At 44.0% G+C, this 21,783-nt stretch overlaps 1 protein-coding gene across 11 annotated transcripts in view; it reads left to right on the top strand.

Moving 5' to 3' along the window:
- The window catches only part of LOC100762774 (period circadian regulator 3), a 46,933-nt gene that overhangs the window by 7,959 nt on the left and 17,191 nt on the right, over positions 1-21,783 (top strand). For 7 of the 11 annotated variants that reach the window (XM_027398325.2, XM_027398319.2, XM_027398318.2 and 4 more), the window contains 9 exons: positions 2,624-2,766; positions 4,654-4,732; positions 7,845-7,951; positions 8,167-8,323; positions 10,928-11,033; positions 11,936-12,064; positions 12,595-12,721; positions 20,726-20,858; positions 21,341-21,462. In XM_027398325.2, coding sequence (XP_027254126.1) covers positions 2,624-2,766; positions 4,654-4,732; positions 7,845-7,951; positions 8,167-8,323; positions 10,928-11,033; positions 11,936-12,064; positions 12,595-12,721; positions 20,726-20,858; positions 21,341-21,462 — 1,103 coding nt within the window. Of the gene's footprint in view, positions 1-2,623; positions 2,767-4,653; positions 4,733-7,844; positions 7,952-8,166; positions 8,324-10,927; positions 11,034-11,935; positions 12,065-12,594; positions 12,722-20,725; positions 20,859-21,340; positions 21,463-21,783 lie in introns of those variants that run through there. The other 4 variants (XM_027398323.2, XM_035439384.1, XM_035439386.1 and 1 more) reach the window with 4 other exon arrangements.

Raw genomic sequence — 21,783 nt, forward strand, 5'->3', positions numbered from 1 at the left:
TGAGCATAGACAGGAAAGATAACCCAACAAAGGTCAACAGGCAGGAGGGCTTTGTGGTTCATGACAAGTGCGTTTATCCAGAACATGTCTGGAATGCCATAAATGGCGGGGGGGGGGGGGGGGTCCCTGCATATGTCATACTGGGACTTTGTCTCAGCCTGGATCAGACTTCAGGGAGTCTAACAACGGGAGGTATTCTCAACGTATTTAAGCCCAGTACAGTTTGAAAAAAAATGTTTCCTGGTGTAATACAATCCCCGGTGCACAAAGAAGTGTAATTACATTGAAATCAACTCAGAGTAATGTCACTCCCTCCAAGATGGGTTCTAGAGATAAGCATTGTCCTAGTTCAGGGGCCTAAGGATCTAGCCTGGTCTCAGGTCATACACAGCTCTGTGCATAACCTGACTAACATTTGGGCTGTTAGCTACCTCTGGTCCTGGTTGTGGGAACTTGGGGGAGCCTCGGGCTATAGGGGTCGTTTAGCTATTAGCCATCCCTGGTCCTGGTTTTAGAAGCTTGATATGGCCTGGCCCAACAGATGACACAGATCACCAGGCTATCAGTCACTTCCAGTTCTCAGCTTTCTGGAGGGAAGAACGGGTATTTCCACCTTTTCCATTTGGAAATAAAATCCTGTGTGCTTAGCATTCTTGGTTTCTCTGGAGATCTGTGGGCTCAAGGACCTTTGTGCTATGCTCCCAACATAAATGACACACAGGTTTATTATACTAAATACCTTTAGGTCCTGTCTGAATTACACTATTCAAAGCAAAATTTTTGTTCCTGCGTACTTAAATTCAGTAAACAGGAAACCAATTATATATATGTATACATGTATACGTATACATATATGCACATACATGCATATACAATCATACATACATACATACATACATACATACATACGAATGTGCCCACTAGCAGCAAATTGCAGACAAGAGAGCGAGTTCTGGACAGTGGAGAAATTGCTGTTTTATTCAATCATTTTGTCTGTTTTCTGTTGCAACTAAGACTGGCTAGTTTGTAAAGGAGAAGTGTTTGGGCTTGAAGTTCTGGGAATCAGAGAGCTTGAAGCCAATGTCTGCTCTGATTGAGCAAGGACCTCACAATGAAGGACAAACTAGCATGGGCAAAAGGCAGAGGGAGCCAGACGACACCATAACAACCAGCTCTCACCAAAGTTAACCCACTTGGAACAGTATCCACGTGGTCTTTGACAGCCTCCTTTGCTTTTAGTCATGAGACCATCCCAGACTGAACATGGACTTGCTTACCCCAGACTGAAGAGTTATAATTTCTCCAGGTGTCCCCTGTTGCAGACGGAGGGAAATGGCATTGCCAGTGAGACCCAGTCTAGATGCGGGGTCAGTCATTACTGCAGGGCTGCAGTGTTTGTAGATGGTGCCTGGAGGTTTCATTTGTCAAGAAAGCATATTTTGATTTGAAAGGATTGTGTGGGCTGCTGTGTGAAGATCCAGGTCATCTGGAGCGCTGAAAGGCTTGGGTTGTAAAGTCAGGCTAGTGAGGTGGTAAAAGAAAATTTTGGTTACTTTACCGGGACTTACTAATGGGTTAGAACAGGAGCTATGATAAAAAGGAGTAAGGGGTGGCAATAGGAATCTTGAGTGGAGATATTTAAGGCCCAGGAGCACATAGCAAAAGCCCCTTCCTGGAGAGGTGCTTAGTGTGTCTGACTTAATCTGGGTCTACATTGAGACTGTATGAGAACCTAGTTCTAGGTGGAGGTACAGGCCAGCAGGTAATAATAGGTAGGGCAAATGTATATAAATGACATTTAGAACCCTTGGCATGGAGTAGCCAGAAGCTCTTCATAGCAGTAGGAGAGAAACTGGACAAATATGAGCATGAACTCTTGTGTGGTTGGGGAAGGCCCTCATGCAAATGACTAAAATAGGAAGCAGGCAGCTCCAAGACTGCTTTGGGATTATCGGTCACTCATCTAGACTAAGTTAGGAGAGAGGCTCACTCTTGGACACAGTCTACTACAACATGGTGGCATGTCCTAGTGGCAATAGAGGAGAAACCTTTTGCTCCTCCTCAGAGCTGCCCCGGTGAGAACTGAGAAGGGGTCTGGCTACTCCAGAGGCCAGGGTGGCAACTAGGTTTTAATGCCCCTTTCCCCAGCCAGGCATTTGGCGGGACAGCGCTTACCCTCGAGCCAAGCCTGCAGCCACTGAGGAGGCAGCTGGAGCTTTGAGACTGGGTCAGGTTTTTAAAGAGGGAAGAGGGGTTCTCTAGACTTGGTTTTGGCCATGTGATCACACGGGACCCCATTTTCTATTTGTAGTGCTTGGTGTACCTCACAGTGGAAGGGTAAAAGTCAGCAGGCTTGAGGGCATGGTCTTGAGCAGGTCATGGATGGGGTGACACTCCAGGTGATGTAAGCAGTCCTCTGTAAAAACCTCTTATTGGCAGTGAACAGCAAATGTACGTTATTGCCCAGGGATACTAAGATTTCAAGTTGACCTTCCCTTGGGCAAGCAAGCATCTCTAAACATTTTAGATTTGTGTCTTTGGGGATTCCTGATGGAGCATTCGAAGGTTTTAGTTTTGGGCTGAGTGCGGCAGGACCAGTTCTAATCACCTTTGATCTCTCCAGTGGCGGTGGAGACAGAGCACAAAAGAAGCTTTGCTCTCCATTCCGGATCCTCCCCTATTTGGTTCATGTTCAGAACTCTGCCCAGCCTGAACCAGAGCCGTGCTGCCTAGCACTGGCTGAGAAGATTCACTCTGGTTATGAAGGTAAGTCAGGGTGTCCTGTGCTCAGTGAGAGGCAGAGGAGTCCAGACAGGAGCATGGGCATGACCGTTTCTATAGATCCAGGTCGGAAGACTGCCTCATGTTTAGTGTGGGCCATAAACTCTGTGAGCACTTCTAGCTGCCGTTTACTGACCTTGCCTTCCTGTGTATTATCACTGCCACAGTGTGTCCTCATGGTCTGCACCTCACACTCAGATACGTAGTACTTTAGTCCCTTCTCAGTTGGTGACCTACTCTATGGCCTTTTCCATCTGTCTAGTGTGAAGTAATAGCACTAAAATCGTTACATGAAGAGGCCACAAGAATGATTGAATTTGCCTCATAGCACATACCTTGAGGGACTGAGGCGTGAATGCCCTGAGCTACTTAACAAGTTCTAGGCTAGCCTGGGCTACCTAGTGAATCCCTGCCTCAACAAACCTAAAGCTGGAGGTATAGCACAGTGATAGTTACTTGTCATGTTGTGGAACTACAAGGCCCTGGGTTTGATTCTCAACACTTAGGGGGGCTGGCAGGGGGAAACGACACGGGACAATACAACATGTTCTAGAAGTGTTTTGGAATTTCAAGGAATTATAGTGTGTATATTCAATGAACAAGAACTATATTTCTAAACTTGTATATAGGCAGCTTCCATTTACTACTTCGAACCACAGTTGGTTCTGATGGGACATGATATGTGCTTCCTACAAATTACCACTCTGTAAGTCACAATAAAAACAGGAGTATTGGAAAAATTAGTTCAGGGGAAACAATGAACAAAAAATTAATTTAAAAAGAAAAAAAGGATAAAAGGCCTAAAGAGGTATTTCATCAGTTAAGAGCACTGGCGGCTCTGGGGCTGGAGAGATGGCTCAGAGGTTAAGAGCACTGACTGCTCTTCCAGAGGTCCTGAGTTCAATTCCCAGCAACCACATGGTGGCTCACAACCATCCCTTATGAGATCTGGTGCCCTCTTCTGGTGTGCAGATATACATGGAAGCAGAATGTTGTATACATAATAAATAAAATAAAATCTTTAAAAAAAAAAAAAAAGAAGAAGAAGAAGAAGAGCACTGGCGGCTCTTCAGTAGACCCGTGTTCAGTTCTCAGCACCCATGTGGTGGCTCACAGTTGTCTGAAACTCCAGGCTAGAGGCTCTCACACCCTCTTCTGACCTCCTGTACATACATGCAGGCCAAATACCTATGCACATAAACAACTGTTTTAAAAGGAAATAATAAAACCATTGAATTATATGTTAAACAGTAACACCAGTACTTCTGTAAATGTGGCTTGGGGTGCACTGAGGTAGCAACAGAGAGTTGAAATGTGTGCATGTTGTATGAATTCCTGAGTAGCTCCGAGCACTGGATGCCCTTTTCCACGTTCACTTAGGGTTTCGTGAAGTTGAGATCATGCTGAAGTCACTGATGTAAGCCTATTCTCAGAGAGTGCACATTTTACATTGGAGCTTGCCTGACTCGATGGTGCCAATTTTATTACCTAACAAACTGCTTTAGTGCTATTTCAAATGCTTTCATTTATTTATATACTGCCACCAAAGAATATGCAGCCCTTCCCTTACTCCCACTTTAACTATTAGATATTTGTGATAAAGAAATGAACTATTTAGAATACAGCAGACTTTGTGTATTTAAAATTAACCATAATATAGTCATCACATAGCGACCTCATTAAAATCAAGTTAATAATGAAAACTATCATTATTTTACTGTAGCTTTGACTTCATGACAGTCAGACATTAGATTTAAGTTAGATCTCTGCCATTTCATTTGGAGATTTTATTCCTTGCATGTTTAGTAGCTGGTTTAGTAGATGATTAATTGTGTATTTGCCCCTTATTAAGTCTTTCTCCTTTTTTAATAGCTCCTCGAATCCCTGTAGATAAAAGAATTTTTACCACAACACACACCCCAGGATGTGTGTTTCTTGAAGTTGATGACAGGTAAATACTTCTTTGAGCCTAAAAGAAATTTGTTTTGGAAGACAGACCAGGGTACTAGAGGTCTGTGTCACGCTTTGCGTACTGTTCTGTATCCTGTGACAGACTGTCAGTTTGACCGAGTGGTTCCTGCTGGTTACAGTGAGCTTAAATTGAGTCTTCTTAAATATATTTTCAAATCACATTTATTTGTTTGTGTGTTTGTGTTGTGAGTGTGTGTGTCTGCCGCATGCGCGCGCACACATGAGAGCACACTTGCTGTTTGCCATGTACATGTGGGATCTGAGGCCACCCTTCTGGTGTTGGGTCTCACCTGCCACTGTATGGGTCCCAGGGATCCAGCTCAGGCCAGCTGGCTTGGTGGCAAGTACTTGCACCTGTTGGCTGAATTTTATTTTAAACATCTTGTATATTGTATTTTTAAAAGTGATTTATATGACACCTTACTAGATTTCATGACATTGAGGCATAAGTGGTTCAGGTGTTACCACTCTTATTTTACATAAACCAAGGACCAGTTCACCAAGAACTTCTAACTGTACTCAGCTTAGGACCAAGACTCAAATCCTTTAGCATTTACTCTCATGATATTTCCATTTGGCAAATGCTGCTCAAATCAATTTATACTAAAAAGGAAAAAAATAAAGAGAACATGTATTTTTAATAAAGGCTAATGTGTAAAGTTTTTTTTTTCCCCATTTTGACTTACATTGCCTTCTTTTTCTTTTTAAGGGCAATTTTTAAATGGCTTTGTTATAGTGAATAGTAGTTGGTGCTTATTGCTGTTTTTCAGTATTTTTTTTAGCAAAGAGTGATTTCCTTTATGTGTGCAGGTGTTTTGCCTGCGTATGTGTCTGCATCATGCATGGAAGTACCTCTGACGAGGACAGAGGGCAGCTTCAGACCCCTGGAACTGGATTAGAGATAGTCGTGGGCCACCATCTGGGTTCTGAGAATCGAACTCAGGTCCTTGGGAAGATCAGTCAGTGCTCTTAACTACTGAGACCATCTTTCCAGCTCCTGGTTTTGTATTTTTATTTGGATAAAGCAAATATTGGCTGGGTGGTCCACACCTTTAATCCCAGCATTCAGGAGGCAGAGTCAGGCAGATTTTGGTGAGCTTAAGGCCAGCCTGGTCTACAAAGTGACTTCAAGGACAACCAGAGCTGTCACACAGAGAAACCCTATCTTGAAAAACCAAAAAAAAAGTAAATGTTTGTATCGTGTTTGTATATGCAACCCCACATACACACGTTTATTTCGGAATTGTACTTATTCTTGAAATTTGGAAATCAGAAGCAGGACTAAACCATGTGTTAGTGTAAAGCAAAGCACAGAGAATGTTTATGGAGCCTGTTTTGTCTAAGTCATCCTTCCAAGGGTTCTTTATCTGGAAAATATTTCTGTGAGTCTCAGGATGACAATTGCCTTAGATACCATATTTGATTTTGACATTACATTGTATTCAGTTATCAGCAACCACATTTTTGTTGATCAGTCTTTGTTACTATGGTAAAAGACTGCAGTTTCGGGCCATGGTCACTTGGCTGGCTCCATTGCTTTGAAAACTCCGGTGGGGCAGGGAATCATGGTGGAGAACACATGGTGAAGTTAACCTGCTTGCTTCCTGGGGCCGGGAAGGCAGGGCAGGGATCTGAGTGTAGGAACCACGGAGGAATACTACTGGCTGGCTCACTCCCTGACTCACACTTCCTTACACAGCCTGGGACCACCTGCCTAGGAAATGACACTGCCACTGTAGACAGAGCCCTCTTACATTAAGAGGGTTGAGACAATCCCTCACTGACTAACATGGTATGGTGAAGGCAATTATTCAATTGAGACTTCCATGGGGTGATTCTAAGCTATGTCAGGTTGACAGTTATGCCAGTTCAGGCAGAGCCAGGGGACTTGCCCCAGTACCCTAACTTCTTTCCACTAGGCTTTGCCTCCTGAAGGCTGCACCACCTCCCAGTAGTACCACAGGCTGGGGACCAAGCTTTCAATGTGCTATACTAATCTTGGGGGACAGTCAAGGTCTACACTATTGTAATATTGTATAAGTTCATAGCCCACTTTATCATCAATATCTTTCTGTTACCATGTGCTCTTTTTAAATGACAACGTGACAAAGAGCACAAGACAACTTGCTGAAAATTTGTGTCCATGGGTTATCTCCTGAGGCATGAATTCTCTTTGGTCTTAATAAAAACTCAGAGTCAGCTATCAGGGGATGAAAGTTGAAAGAGAAGCAAAGTGGCCAGCCTCTGGAAAGTTCTTACCTCTACCAATGCTCAGACCAAAGGAGCGATCCTGTCCTCAGACTGTTTCCTCAGACTGCCATGAGCTCCCATCTCTTCCCACCTTATATTCCTGTCTCCGCCCAGCCATGTCCCTTCCTGTAGCCACCTCCTTAGTGTTGGCATTAAAGGCATCACTCCAAGTGCTGGGATCACCTTTGTGTGAGCTCTGTTTTCTCTTTTAGACTAGATCAGTTTTGTGTAGCCCAGGGTAGCCTTGAACTCACAGTGATCCATCTGCCTCTATCTCCTTGAGAACTGGGATTAAAGGTATGCACCAGCATTGCCGGGCCTCTCTGACTAACTAGTGTGGCTGCTGGGATTAAAAGTGTGTGCCACCACCCACCACTGCCTGGCCTCTATAGCTAACAAGTGGTGTAACTGCACTCTGATCTTCAGGCAAGCTTTATTTGTTAGATCATAAACAAAATAACACAGTCTCCAGAGTTTCTGACTCATAAGTTCACAATGAGCCTGCAAGCCTGTTCTTAGGGAATGGGAAGTTGTCAGATAAGTGCTGACATAGTCAGCTGTGTCTGTTCCCCATAGCACAGGTACTTGGGTTTTTGCTTTCATGGATGCATTAATGGACACTTTTCCATAAATGTTCATCTGTTTAGATTTAAATAGAGAGGCTAGGGTTTGGAGTGATGTTTTGTTTTGCAGAGCGGGAGATAGAATCCTTATATATACTTAGCACATAGTCTCCCCCAAGTCACATTGCCAGCCTGAGTGGGTATTTTTAAGTAAATAAAAACGACTTAACTCCTTGCTCAATATAACATGCTTCCTGTGCTGTATACCTGTGCCCCCAGGGCAGTGCCTTTGCTGGGCTACCTACCTCAGGATCTGATTGGAACATCGATCTTAACATACTTGCACCCAGAAGATCGGCCTCTGATGTTTGCCATACACCAAAAAGGTGGGGCCTGCTCCTTTATGGAAGTTGTTATTTGCCACTGCTTGGTTGTAATTTTTCAGTTCATTACTCATGAGAGTTTCCCCTTTACCCAAATGAGAAGTGCATTGACCCTACTGAAGTAGCCGTTTCCTCAGAATTCTCAAACAGATGACTGAAGCAGGCCCCTGCAGTCTGACCTGTGTAAAGTCTGGTTTCCATCTTGTTGCTTCACATAGTTCTAAAGTATGTGGGTCATCCTCCATTTGAACACTTGCCCATCAGATTCTGCACTCAGAACGGAGATTACATCATTCTGGATTCCAGCTGGTCCAGCTTTGTGAACCCCTGGAGCCGGAAGGTTTCCTTCATCATTGGCCGGCATAAAGTTCGAACGTAAGTTCATCCGTTGCTGCTACCGAGATACAGAGGTGAGTGGGGCAACTGTCACCTGTCAGGGGAGATGGACAAGGTCCTGAATTCAGGTTTTGTTGTTCCTTTCATGGCACTGCCAGCACTCTGGTTTTTCTGATGTTTGCAGTCTTGGGGTGGTGTTTCAGCTTTTAGGTTACTGTAGCTGCACTATAGATCTGTAACTCCAGGTCCAGGGGATCTAGTGTCCTCTTCTGGCCTATGCATGTGTTGAGATAAACACTCAAACACCATACACATAAAAAGTTAAGTTAAAAAATTTTAAAGGATTCATTTCATACGTATAAAAGTATTTTGGTTGCATGAATTTAAGTGTACTAAGTACATACCTGGGGCCTATGGAGGCGAGAAAAGGACACGGGTCTCCTGAAATTGGAGTTAAAAACTGTAAGCAGCTATATGAGTGCTGGGAACCAAACCCAGGTCCTCTTCCAGAGCAGAAAGTGTTCTTAAACATGGATCCATCTCTTTGCCTCTGGCTTTGCTGTTTCTTGGTTAGTTCTTGCATCCAGCCTGAGCTGGGCAAGCATTCTCCAGCTGGGCCATATCACCCAGCCTCACACTAAATGTCAGAGATAATGCCTACATCCTAAGACTAAATGAGGTGCTATATCTGACTCCGTATTCCTCATTTGGTACCCACTCTACCAGGGTCCCATGGTGGAGTTTCATGCCATGACAAATGTATGAACCTTGGTACCAAGACTGTTCCCTTCCTCTCTCCCTTCTCTCCCCTTAATAGCTCGGGGACCTGGAGAAGGTTGACATCCCATTGAAGGGATGATACTTGTAAAACAATTGGAACACGACTATCACTCTCAACCTTCCTAATGCTGGGACCCTTTAATACAGTTCCTCAAGCTGTGGTGAACCCCAGGATTTTGTTGCTACTTCATAAGTGTAATTTTGCCACTATTGTGACTCATAATGTAAATATTTTTAGAGATAGGAATTTTCCAAAGGGGTCAAAAATCTCAGGTTAATAACCACTGCTTTGTGGCTTTTGAAGATGTTATTTTCATATTCTTAAAAATCAGCACAATTTTTAGGAGGAGGTTCTAATTAATGTTAGTTTCTCCTCTTTATTATCTTTGTTGGCATTCACTATATCCAGGTAACTTTGTCTTTTAGTTTATCATGTAAGACGGGGAACACCCACATGTGTAAGATGACACACACATGTGGAGCTCAGAAAACATGTGGTGCGGGTATCACCTGTCACCGTGGTTTCTGAGATCAAACTCCAGTCATCAGGCCTGTCCAATAAACGATTTTAACCACTGAAGCATCTCAGTGGTCGATTTTAAGTCCTCTGAAGTTTGTAAATGAGATGGGAGGTAGTGTTGTGACAGCCTCATTTTCACCACTAGGGTAAAGCTGTAGAGTCCTCTTTACCAGGTGGCATAGGTGAGTAGCAGCTTTAAGTTTTATTTATTTATTTTTGGGGTTTTGAGCCAAGGTCTCACCATGTAGTTCTGGCTGTCCTGAAAAACTCACTATGTAGACCAGGCTGGCCTCTAAAACTCACAGAGAGCCTCCTGCCTCTGCCTCCCAAGTGCCGGAATTAAAGGCGTGTGCTACCACACCCAACTTAAGTGTTTTTAGTTTTATTTTTACTATTTTTTAACTATGTGTAGGTTAGATGTGTATGCCTGCACGTTGGGTATGTGCAGGCAGCCAGAGGCACCGCATCTCCTAGGAGGTGGAGCTATAGATAGGTATGAGCCACCTGACAAGGGTGGTAGTGATAAAATTCAAACTCTAGAGGAGCAGCGAGTACTCTTAACCACTGAATCATGTCCAGCCCAGCTTTAAACATTTACTGCTTGGCAACGTCAGGGTTAACATGCCTACAGAGGTTCACTCAGTTGAATTTTGAAACCAGTCCTTACTGAAGTAGCTTGTCACTGGTTTTATGTATACTCATACATTTATTAAATTTATACACGCTCGCACATCCAGGACCTGTTACATAAACGTCAGTGCTGTAGAGACACTTTAAACTGCGTCAGGTGTTTGCCTGTGATCCCGGTTCTCAGGAGGTAGAGATAGGATGATCAAAAGTCCCAGGCTAGCCTGGGCTAATTTAGCAAGACTTTAACTTAAAAAACAAAGCAACAACAATAAAACCCCAAGGGCTGAGGATGTAGTTTAGTAGTGGAGTGTTCCCTAGCATGTACAAGGTCCTATGTTCTGTCCCCAGGGTCATGTGGGTTGGCAACTGCTGTATCCAGTTAGTTTCCCTGGGAATTTTAACTCCATATTTTCTTTATCTGGAGTTAAAAAAGAGTTGTTTCATCAAAACAAAGCTTATTCTTTTTGGTTTCTTGAGACAGGGTTTCTTTGTATTGCTTTGGAGTCTATCCTGACACTCCCACTGTAGACCAGGCTGGCCTCAAACTCCCAAAAGATCTACCTGCCTCTGCCTCCCGAGTGCTGGGATTAAAGGCATGCACCACCAACGCCCGGCTCAAAGCTTATTCTTTTAATGGTCTGTTGCAAGCACTTTAGTCTTCATTTTAGATGAATTTGGTTGCTTGGCTCATTGTTTCTCTTGGTGTTTTATAGGAGTCCATTAAATGAGGATGTTTTTGCTACCAGAATAAAAAAGGCAACTAATAACGACAAAGACATAACAGAATTACAAGAACAAATTCACAGACTTCTCTTGCAGGTAAAGTGAGAGGTTTTAAAAGCACATCACTCCCCCTCCCCCAATTGTGTTTTATGTTAGTTCAGTCTTAGTGATGTCAGACTACAAGAACACTCCAAGACCACATGTGGAGGAATCTTTACCTCCACATCTTAGAAATGTTTGCTTTGCTCTTTGCATCTATGGGTTAAGTTCTTCCATTTTGTTCTTTATTCCGTGTGAGACACACAGGACATTTCTGGCTGACTGGTAGGGCAGACCTTGCTTTCTGGTTTTCTTCATGAGAGAATTCTTTTCATGCCTCATACACCAGCAGTGTGCTCAGCTCCTGAGTTTGGGCTTCAGTGTTTTTAAAAATAATTCAGTTTTTAAAAGTAGAAGAGATACACAGTTGGTCTCAGTTTCTCATCATTATAAGGGAAGAAGAGGGAAATTACTTGTTGAAAAGAACAACCGAAGACGGGTTCTGTTAGTAAATAAAGTTGAGTGTGTCACACACAGAGAATGCGAGCCCAGGTATTTTCAGAAATGAAACTTTTGTGAAAAAATAATTTATTGAACTTTATTATATGTGCATTGGTGTGAAGGTGTCAGATCCCCTAGAACTGGAGGTCCAGACAGTGTGAGCTGCCGTGTGTGCTGGCAATTGGATATGATTTACAAAAATTTGTTATCTTACAGCATCTAAAAGGACGTGTTGTTGTGATCTCCATCTGGACTAGAAAGTCAGGCTCTGCCCTGAGCATAGCAGTGTGCTGAGGTGTGTCTCACACCAGCATCCAAGCCAACAGCTTCACCCTCCCCATGCCTGCTGCAGCATTTAAGGAGTGCTTAGCTTTGTGGTGGTTGTAGATCAGAAGCTCTGAGGTGAATAATGTCTGTACCACTTACACAGCAGTAACTGAATGGGCCCTTCCTCCTAGCCGGTCCATGCCAGGGCCTCCAGTGGTTACGGGAGCCTGGGCAGCAGCGGCTCCCAAGAGCAGCACATCAGCATCGCCTCTTCCAGTGAGTCGAGCGGACACTGTGTGGAGGAGGCCCAGAAGGAGCAGGTGTGTGGCACATGTGTCTGTGTGGACGCTGTCTGTCTGTCAGGGTTGGTCCTCACCCAGTGACATCTAGGCACATGTGTCTGTGTGGACGCTGCTTGTATGTCAGTGTTGGTCCTCACCCAGTGACATCTTAGGGTGGTCATTTCATAAATTTCATTTTACTTTAGAAAATTACTTGAGTGAATACAGATAAATGTCTGTAAAAAGAAAGTCTGAAGTAGGCTTAGTGGCAGTGCTTATAATTTCAGTCTTCGGAGTGAAAACAAGAGTTCTGAGGCCAGCTGGGCTACGTGGTAAGGGCCCTGTCTTTTAGAGGAAACAAACCATGCTTTTCTAAAAGCGGTGTACCATGGATAGGTGGATGTATGGTTTGATTGGCATCATTGCACAGTGGCTCATCGAGAAGTGGAGTTAAAGTGAGGACTGCTTTTAGTCCTGCGTCAGAGACCAGAACTAAAGCATGTGCTGTTGGCCTGTCTTTTAGTGCACACTTGTGCATTTTTTAACCCTATCGTATCATTCTCCCCAAGGTGACCTTGCAGCAGGTCTACGCCAGTGTAAACAAAATTAAGAATGTGGGCCAACAGCTCTACATTGAGTCTAGGTCCAGATCAGTCAAGCCCGTGATGGACACACGCATGGAGCTGCAGGGTGGTGGTAAGTCAACAGAGTGGCCCTCAGCCGCTCCTGAGCCTGTCTCTTCACAGACAGCAGCATGTGTGCATGCTGAGCAAAAAACCCTGAGCCCTGTGCCGCTTTCTAGCTTGCTGAATTGCCCAGAAAATGGTAATACTATTGACATTAATAATGTACTATCTGCATAATACCACGTGGAAGCTGAGTAGTTTTAAAACATAGATCAGTATGCTTTAATAAAGAATTAACTATTTTGATTCCATCTGTCCTAGTTAGGTTTCCTATTGCTGTGAAGAGACACCATGACCACAGCCACTCTTACGAAGAAAACATTTAATTGGGGTGGCTCGCTCACGGTTTCAGAGGTTTAGTCCATTGTCATGGCGGCATGCAGGTAGACTTGGTGCTAGAGCTTACAGTGCTGCACCTTACAGGTAACAGGAAGTCAAATGAAAGTCACACTGAGGGAAGGGACCTCAAAGCCCGCCCCCACAGAGATACACTTCCCCCATCAAGGCTGTACCTCCCAACAGCGCCACTCCCGTTGGGGGCCATTTTCTTTCAAATCACCATACCATCCGATTCTTAGTTTCTTTCCTTTCTGAGCTATCCAAACCCAAAAGAAAATAATTTTAATACATTTCAGATAATAAAGTATATTGAAATAATCCCTTTCTATAATTTCAAATAAATGAAGAATCATCTAGATCGAGTAGAAAACATTGGCCTTTTGAACCGTTCTTGAACGTGAAGTAAGGCTCACTCCAAAAAGTATTGGGCCAGTCAATTATATTTAGTGGTAATGTGTTGGAAAGCTTCCTAGTTGGAAAGCTTCCTAACAGGCAAAAGATCTGTATCTGGAGATTGGATTGGATTGCTGGGGATAGAACCTGGGGTCGTGCTAGGCAAGCACTCTTCCACTGAACCACACTGCTGGCCTGTGTACATTGACTTACTTACTTGCCTGGTTTTTGTTTCACACATTGATCATTTTTTAACCTAACTACCTTTTCTTTCATTTCCCTCCTTCAAGTATAATACAATTTTAGAAATCATGGATTTTGATCATGTAAATTTTATAATAGTATTTATCATTGTCAAATGCAAGCATACATAACATGGATGGCATTTACTTTCTGAGACCAGTAATAACAGTAGCTGGGTTGTTCAGGGTCTGTCATGACTTTAAGGCAGCAGACTAGGGAGGTGGATCAGTGGCTAAAGTTCTTGCTGCACAAGTGTAAGCACTGACGTTCGGATCCCCAGGACTCATGTAAAAGCCAGGCATGGCTGTGCATTTTGGTAACTCCAGTGCTAAGGTATGGGGACAACAGGGACCCACTAGCCAGCCAGTCTACCCAGTACTCTCTCCAGTGAGACAACTCATCTCCAAAAACAAAGTGGTGAATTACATGACCTTTGATCTCTACTCACAAACCAGCTCAAACTATGATCACACATTACTACAGCCTTGGGCACGGTGATAGTCAAAAGTTTCTGAGATCTCCAGGTGTAATAGTATAACCCCCCCCCACCTTGCAATCAGGAGGCAGAGGCAGGTAGATTATTGTGAGTTCCAGGCCAGCCAGGGCTGCAAAGTGAGACCCTGTCTTCCCCACAGGGCTTTATTTTGTTTTTTTGATACTGTAATTTTCTTTTCTTTTTGGTTTTTTGAGACAGACTGCGTAACAGTCCTGGCTGCGAACTCACAGAGATCCGCCTGTCTGTGCCTCCCGAGTGCTGGAATTAAAAGTGTGCACCACTACAGCCCAACATGATACTGTAATTTTCAAACAAAAGGCATTTATCTCACAGTGCGGAAAGGTAGGATGTCTAGGGTCAAGGAATGGAAGGCACAGTATTCAGTGTGTGTTATTGTTTTGTTTAAAAAGAAGAAAAGAGAAATGCTGAGACAGACATCTTGACTATAAGTTTATTATAAAGGCCCGGCAGAATGGGGAGACTAAGAGGAGGAACAGGGTAAATGGCTGACCGCCATGGCCGGTCGCCATAGAGAGACAGAGCGGGAAACAGAGAGGGCGGGAACAGAGAAACAGAGAGAGAGAGAGAGAGAGAGAGAGAGAGAGAGAGAGAGAGAGAGAGAGAGAGAGAGAGAGCGTAAAGGGGCAGGGACTTATCTTTTAAAGGGGTCCTCTGCACCTGTGTGCAGACTTAGTTCCCATGGAACCTTGGGCTGACCAGGGTACTGCCTGTTTGACCAGGTAACGGGCAGGCCAGCATAATGCCTGAACGTTTCAGTGTGAGCCAAGAATGAGCTTGAGTCCCCCATATTCTCCAAAGGAAAAGAAAAACTCTCCCTACATGACAGAAGAACAGAACAAAAAGAGCCTTAGCTAGTTCCCTCCATTATCACCTCCATGGTTTTGAGATTGAGCCTTGCTATATCACTCCAGTTTTCTCAAACTCCTGAGGTACAATAATCCTTCTGTAACAGCCCCCAACATGCTAGAACCAAATGCATGCCACCACACCAACCTCCAGCTGCATTATACTCTAACTAAGCCATTCACAAAGGGATATGTGAGTGCTTCCATTTTCTGCTCAGGAATAGAGAGAGAGCATCAGCCCACACTTAGAGTGAAAAAGACAGCAAATCTGTGACCTTTCTTTACCCAGTGGGAGTATTGAAGCAGCGGCCACTAGTTCTAGAATCCAAGGAAAGACTCATGTTGTAGAACATTATTTTAAGGTGTATTACTTTTGTTTGTGCTCTGGAACATTTGTTTCATGATGCAAAGATGTGTGTGCGTAAATAAAATTCACCTGCACTCAGCAACTAGCTGGCAGGAGGTGGTGGTGAGAAGACAGGTAGAGAAGGACTTTTTTTTTTTGGTTTTTTTGAGACAGGGTTTCTCTGTAGCTTTGGAGCCTATCCTGGCACTTGCTCTGGAGACCAGGCTGGCCTCGAACTCATAGAGATCTGCCTGCCTCTGCCTCCTAAGTGCTGGGATTAAAGGCATGCACCACCATTTTTTGCACCACCATTTTTAAGGAGGGTCGAGGAGAAGCACGAGGACTTCTGGAGGGCCAGGAGGCCAGGTGAGCTACTTGCTATTCAGCCCCTGTGTGGAGTAGAATCCCACTTCAACTGTTGAGTCTTGAGAGGACAGAGATTTAGGTAAGTTCCCTTGTAGCTGTGAAAGAGTTGGTGCCTGAAGGAACGGAATTCCCTCAGCAGTGGCTCTTGCCCCCTAACTACTGCTGATAGCCAGGGAATTGCAGTCGCTAATTCTGGCAGCAGCGGACATAAAAGGCAGAAGCAATTTCAAAAGAGGACAATGGACTCAGGCTTGTGGAACAAATGAAGCAAAGCAAACACGAATGGACAAAGCAAACGCTGGACCGCTGCTTACTGACTAACTCAGTAAGGGCAGTGGCTTAATCAAGGAACTTATAAGAGACAAATCATCACTGAGATAATTGCAAAGAGATGACAAGAGCTGAAAGTGGAGCAGACACTCAAAACAAACTCTCCAGAAAGCAACCACTTGAAGCACAAAGTCTGGCTGGAGGGATCTGGAAACTGAGTCCTTCATAAAACCATAGTGGTAACAGACTGCAAGCCTGGTCTAAGGTTACACTAACCTAGCACAAGTCTTTACAGGGGTATGGCTGCTCAGTCTCTGCTGTCTTTGACAGGCTATTGCATGAGTTCTAATTATTCTTAATAATAAAATCTCGGAGTTAACTATCGGAGTGAAAGCTGAAGGATCAGAGAAGCAGAGTGGCCAGCCACAAGAGAGTTCTTACTCCACCAATGCTCAGACCAGAGGGGAGAACTTGTCCTCAGACTGCACTGCTTCAGACTAACTGCTGCTCAGACTGACTGTAGTGAGCTCCCATCTCCTCCCACCTTACATTCCTCTCTCTGCCCAGCCATAACCCTTTCTGTCTCCACCTCCTCTTAGTGCTGGAATTAAAGGCATCACTCCAAGTGCTGGGATCACTTTTGTGTGAACTCTGTTTCTCATTTAGACAGATTCAATCTTGTGTAGCTCAGGGTGGCCTTGAACTAACAGAGATCCATCTGCCTCTGCCTCCTGAGTGCTGGGATTAAAGGTGTACGCCACCACTGCTTGGCCTCTATGACTGACTAATGTGTCTAGCTCTGCACTCTGATCTTCAGGCAAGCTTTATTTGTTAGATCATAAACAGAATATCACCACAACAGGCTACTGAGCTTTTGATAAATGAAGTTTGTGCAAAGTCATGAAGGGGAAACTGACCTCCCAAGAGACAAAGTGGTCACTAGAGGAAGACTCAGACACATAGCATTGGAAATACCTGACAAGGTAAGATAACTGTGAATGGTACATGGCAAGGCTAATGGGCAAAACGGGCCAGAGGAAACTATTATAAATGCCAGAGGTACTGGGTGTATCCTGCTGCTTGTTTTCCTACTGATTTTGCTCTATGATGTAAAATGTTCACATGACCCAAATCAAAAGAGACTAATATTGATGTTTACAAACTCTGGGGACAATAGGTCAGCAAATCAGACATGAAAAATGCTTGTCATCAGCACGCAGAAGAATCGAAAGCTCCAGCATAGATTCCTAGGACTGCAATGGAAGCAGTGGAGCACATTGAGTCCAGGGGTAGCATCAAGCTACCTAATATGGGATTGATTGGGATCTTAGAGGAAATATTTGAAGATGTAACAATCAAGATTGTCTGTGGATTCAAAGGACATGAGTAGTTTGAAGAATAAAAGTTATTTTTAAGAACCTACTTGGCCAGGCGTTGGTGGCGCATGCCTCTAATCCCAGCACTAGGGAGGCAGAGGCAGGCGGATCTCTGTGAGTTCGAGGCCAGCCTGGTCTCCAGAGTGAGTGCCAGGACAGGCTCCAAAGCTACACAGAGAAACCCTGTCTTGAAATACAAAACAAAACAAAAAAAGAACCTACTTGAACATACCCTGTTCAAACTGCTGAAAATACAAGAGTCCATGATGAGGGTAGCAGGAGACATGACCACAGATCAGACAGAACCATGCATTTCCCCAGAGGGAGACAGTAAACTGCATCTTCAAAGGATCAGCTGTCAACACGGAGTTCTGTACCTGGCAGAAAATCCTCGAGAAGCAGGTTTCTCAAACAACTGAGAATTTGACAGCACACTTTTGATTTGGTTTTTTTTGTTTTGTTTTGTTTTGTTTTGTGTGTGTGTGTGTGTGTGTGCGTGCACGCGCCTGTACACATGCGGTGCACATGAGTGTGGATAGTAAACCATGGAGGCTAAAGATGTTGGATCCTCTGGAGCTGGAATGACAGTAGTTGTAGCCATGGGTGCTGGGAATCTAATTCAGGTCCTCTGGAAAAGCAGTACTCACTCCTAACCACTAAGTCATCTCTCCAGCCCCAGGAATTTCTTACTACAGAAGAAATATGATAAAAACCTATCTACACTAAGGAGTGAAAATTACTGGATGAGGAATAACAGAAAAGTGTTTTATTTTTAATCGATTTGAAGAATTACTGACTAATAATAGTGTTCTGCATTTATGACACACAAGTAAACCATGGCAAAATATTGCAAGATGATGGGAAGTTTGGGGGAATGCATTGTTGTCAGACTTTGCCTTTGAAATAATGTAATATTTGGAGGTGAACCCTGATCCCCATGTAAATTAGATGAAGGATGAACAGGCACTGTGGCATAGTTAATCTACTATTGAGCTTAAGAGCTCAGGAAGAATCCATTGTTTCTGGTGATGCTGAATCACTCAGCTCGGGATGGTGTTGGGTGGGTAACACAGACTGTGTGCGCACACTGGACAGAGGTGACTTCTATCCCATGTGGGGTGGAGCAGAGCAGTGAGATTGCATCACACTACCTAGTACACACTTTAAAACAGGAATAGTTAACATCTGCATCTTTCCACTTGATTTTTTTTCTTTTTCCTTTTTTTTTTTTCTACAAGTGACTATGGGTAACTGAAACCATGGAGTTGGTGGTAGATCCTTGCCTAGGATATGCAAAGCTCTGGGCTCAATCTTCTGTTCTCCAGAAAACTAAAATCTTAATACAGTAAAACTACAGGAACCAAAACTAACCACCAGTGGCGGGGTACAGACTGAGATTGAAAGGGGAGAGCAGCTGACTACGAGGAGTAGCTGAGCAAATCTGTGCATGTGCCAAGATCCATAAACATTAATCCCACTTCAGAATGTAGCGAGAACCAAGGCTGTGTGTGGATAACCCTGCTAAGCACGGATGGCATAAACATAACTCAAGGAGATAGGTTAAGTACCTTTAGAGAAGAAGAAATATATATTTTAGCTAGATGCCAGTTACAGAGTACTAATGTGCATAAACACTGTATCCAGGTTGGTGTGTTGATTACCATAATTATGAAGTTACTTTGTATGTATACTAAGTTTGAACAAGTATGTACAGACATTGTGGATAATGATAACAAGATTTCTCAGTATTGTGGATGTTCCAAGTAATCAGAGGAGGAATTCTAGAGTAAATTGTCCTGGATTGGCAATAGGAGCATTGGAAGAACTCAAGCATTCAGCTGGATGGGTGGACAGGCAGATGCTGGTTAATATGTAGACTTGTGTATCAGTTCTGACCATTTAGAGAACTTAGAAGCATAGACACACCTAACACCAGTATCTTGGTTTTTGGGTGTCTTTTTTCCAACAAAAGGAACCAGGGCCAGAGAGTAAAGATGTCCAAGAGACAAATGGACATCAGAAGGGCATAGGACAGAGCTCAGAAGAGCTACAAGTAGCCCAGACTGAGACTATTTGAGTAAGTAAATTCATCGTGACAGCGTTGCTTTATAACACACCAATCCAAATAAGTCATGAGTGTATGCTGAGAAATGATTGGACGAGTAAGTGAAGACCAAGGGGTCAGGTTACAGTCGAGTTAAGATGTGACCACCAGAGTCATTCAGATCCTGGACTAGATCCTGAAATAAAAGTTAGGGTTAGTGATAACCCGGCAAATCTCAAGCAAAGTCGTCATCCCAGTCAGTCATTCCTCCATGGTGTGTTTCATGGTTTTATCATGTCGCTGTGTGAACACTCATGGGAGCTTCAGGGACAGGTGTGGGGATGTCCCATACTCTTTATAGACAGTTGAATGAGGCTATCCAAGAAGTCATTTTTCCATAAAGCTGTGTTAAGATAGGCCTGGCCAGGTCAGCTAAAAATGCCCATCACTAAGAACAGCGGTCGCAAACACCACTAACCTGTCAACAGTGTGATGTAAGTAGTTGCTCCTTCCTGACCTCGGTGCCATTCTTGGTTCCAGTTGCAGAGTTTGCTCTCTGCTTGTTTTTCCGCCTCCTTTACCGTCTTGCTCTTCTCTTCTCTTCAGGAGGCTCAGCTTCTCTAGCACGCAGGCCTAGAGGCTTTTCGCTTTTCTCTCTCTGCGCCTGCACCACTGGGCACATTTGAAAATTTTAAGTTCAGCTTCAGATCAATGCAATTCCTTGATTTCAGTGGTCTCTGTCAAGTGCTTCGTGTGATAGTGGCTGGGATGTGGCCGCACAGAGACAGTGGGTCAGTACCATTGAGGCTTCGCATGGGCAGTGCTGTATTCTTCACCTTGCAGCACGTGAGATATGTGTGATACCCAGTTATTCCAGTCCTCATGTGCACTGACAGCTCTACAGGTGTTCAGTAGACAGGTGGTGTACGGGGGTGGGAGTGACACACAGCATTTAGGCGTCTCCTTAGCCAGTTGTAAAAGTAGTAATAGCCTGACATGGGCATTCCCCATCAGCCTTTCACCTGATAGTTGCTTTAGTGATCCTTGCCTGAGGTGCATGTTTCATTTGTTTTTTAAGATGCTGGTGTAACCATTCTGTGTAGCCTGCTTTGGTGCCTTGTTTTATTCACTATACTGATACTTCAGTGTCAGTGTTTTCAGATCCAAGCTCGTGGTTAATGGCTGCATGACATTTTATAACTGTATATTATGAGGATACTATTGTCTTGATCCATGCTAAGCATTTTAACCATCCATGCTTTCATTCTCTCTCAGATGAGCAGAAGGACTTTTCTCCCTCTCAGACACTGAAAAATAAATACATGTGTACTGGCTCTTGTGATGACCTGAGGCGAGAGCAGCACAGCTCATCCTACCAGCAGATGAACTGTATCGACAGTGTCATCAGGTAAGACATGCCAGTGAGCCTGGCTCATCACCGTAGAGCCCCACAGCATTTTCAGAGATGTTTGTCTTGATTTCCTAGTATAAGTGATAGGATCAGTTGGTTCATGTGGCGCTCTTATAGCCACTGGGGGCAACGGTGCCGAGTCCTTTGTTAGCCATGGAATGCCTGTTATATACAATTCACAATTCATTGAACTTTATGGAAGGCACAGAAAATAAGAAGCCACATCTTGGTGACAGAGCTGTGGCATAGTGAACATGTTTGGGGGTCAGAATTCAATGGTGTGAGCTGTGAAGACCAGTTAAGGAACACAGTGAAAGAGATACTGTAAGTCACTAACCCAGACTGGGATGGTCAGGGTTGACTTCATCCAAGAAGGAAGAAGTCTCCCAGGCCTCAGTGGGCATCAGCAAAGAACGGAAGTGGGAATAGCTTGGTGGAGCCAAAGCAAAGCAATACAAAGCCCAATTCTGTTGTTGTAGGTACCTGAGGAGCTACAGTCTTCCAGCCTTAAAAAGAAAATGCATATCCTACACAAACACATCCTCATCCTCAGAAGAAGCCAAGCAGAACCACGAGGCCGACTGCAGCACAGCACTGCAAGGTAGCAGAGTGTCTTCAGAATACATAGCTTCATTGCTGTCTGTCTGCAGCGTGGCACTGCGAGGTAGCAGAGTGTCCTCAGAGTAGATAACTTCATTGCTGTCAGTCTGTCTGTCTGTCTGTCTGTCTGTCTGTATTTATTTATTTATTTATTTATTTATCTTACATCCCGACCAAAGTTCCCCCCTCCTCTCCTCCCATTCTCTCTCCCATACCTCCTCAGTCCCCACCCCCCCCCAGTCCACTCCTCCTCCATTTCTGTTCAGAAAAGATCAGGCCTCCCATGGATATCAACCAAACATGGCATATCAAAGTTGCAGTA

Source organism: Cricetulus griseus, chromosome 2 (assembly GCF_003668045.3).
Source record: "Cricetulus griseus strain 17A/GY chromosome 2, alternate assembly CriGri-PICRH-1.0, whole genome shotgun sequence".
NCBI classification, from domain to species: domain Eukaryota; kingdom Metazoa; phylum Chordata; class Mammalia; order Rodentia; family Cricetidae; genus Cricetulus; species Cricetulus griseus.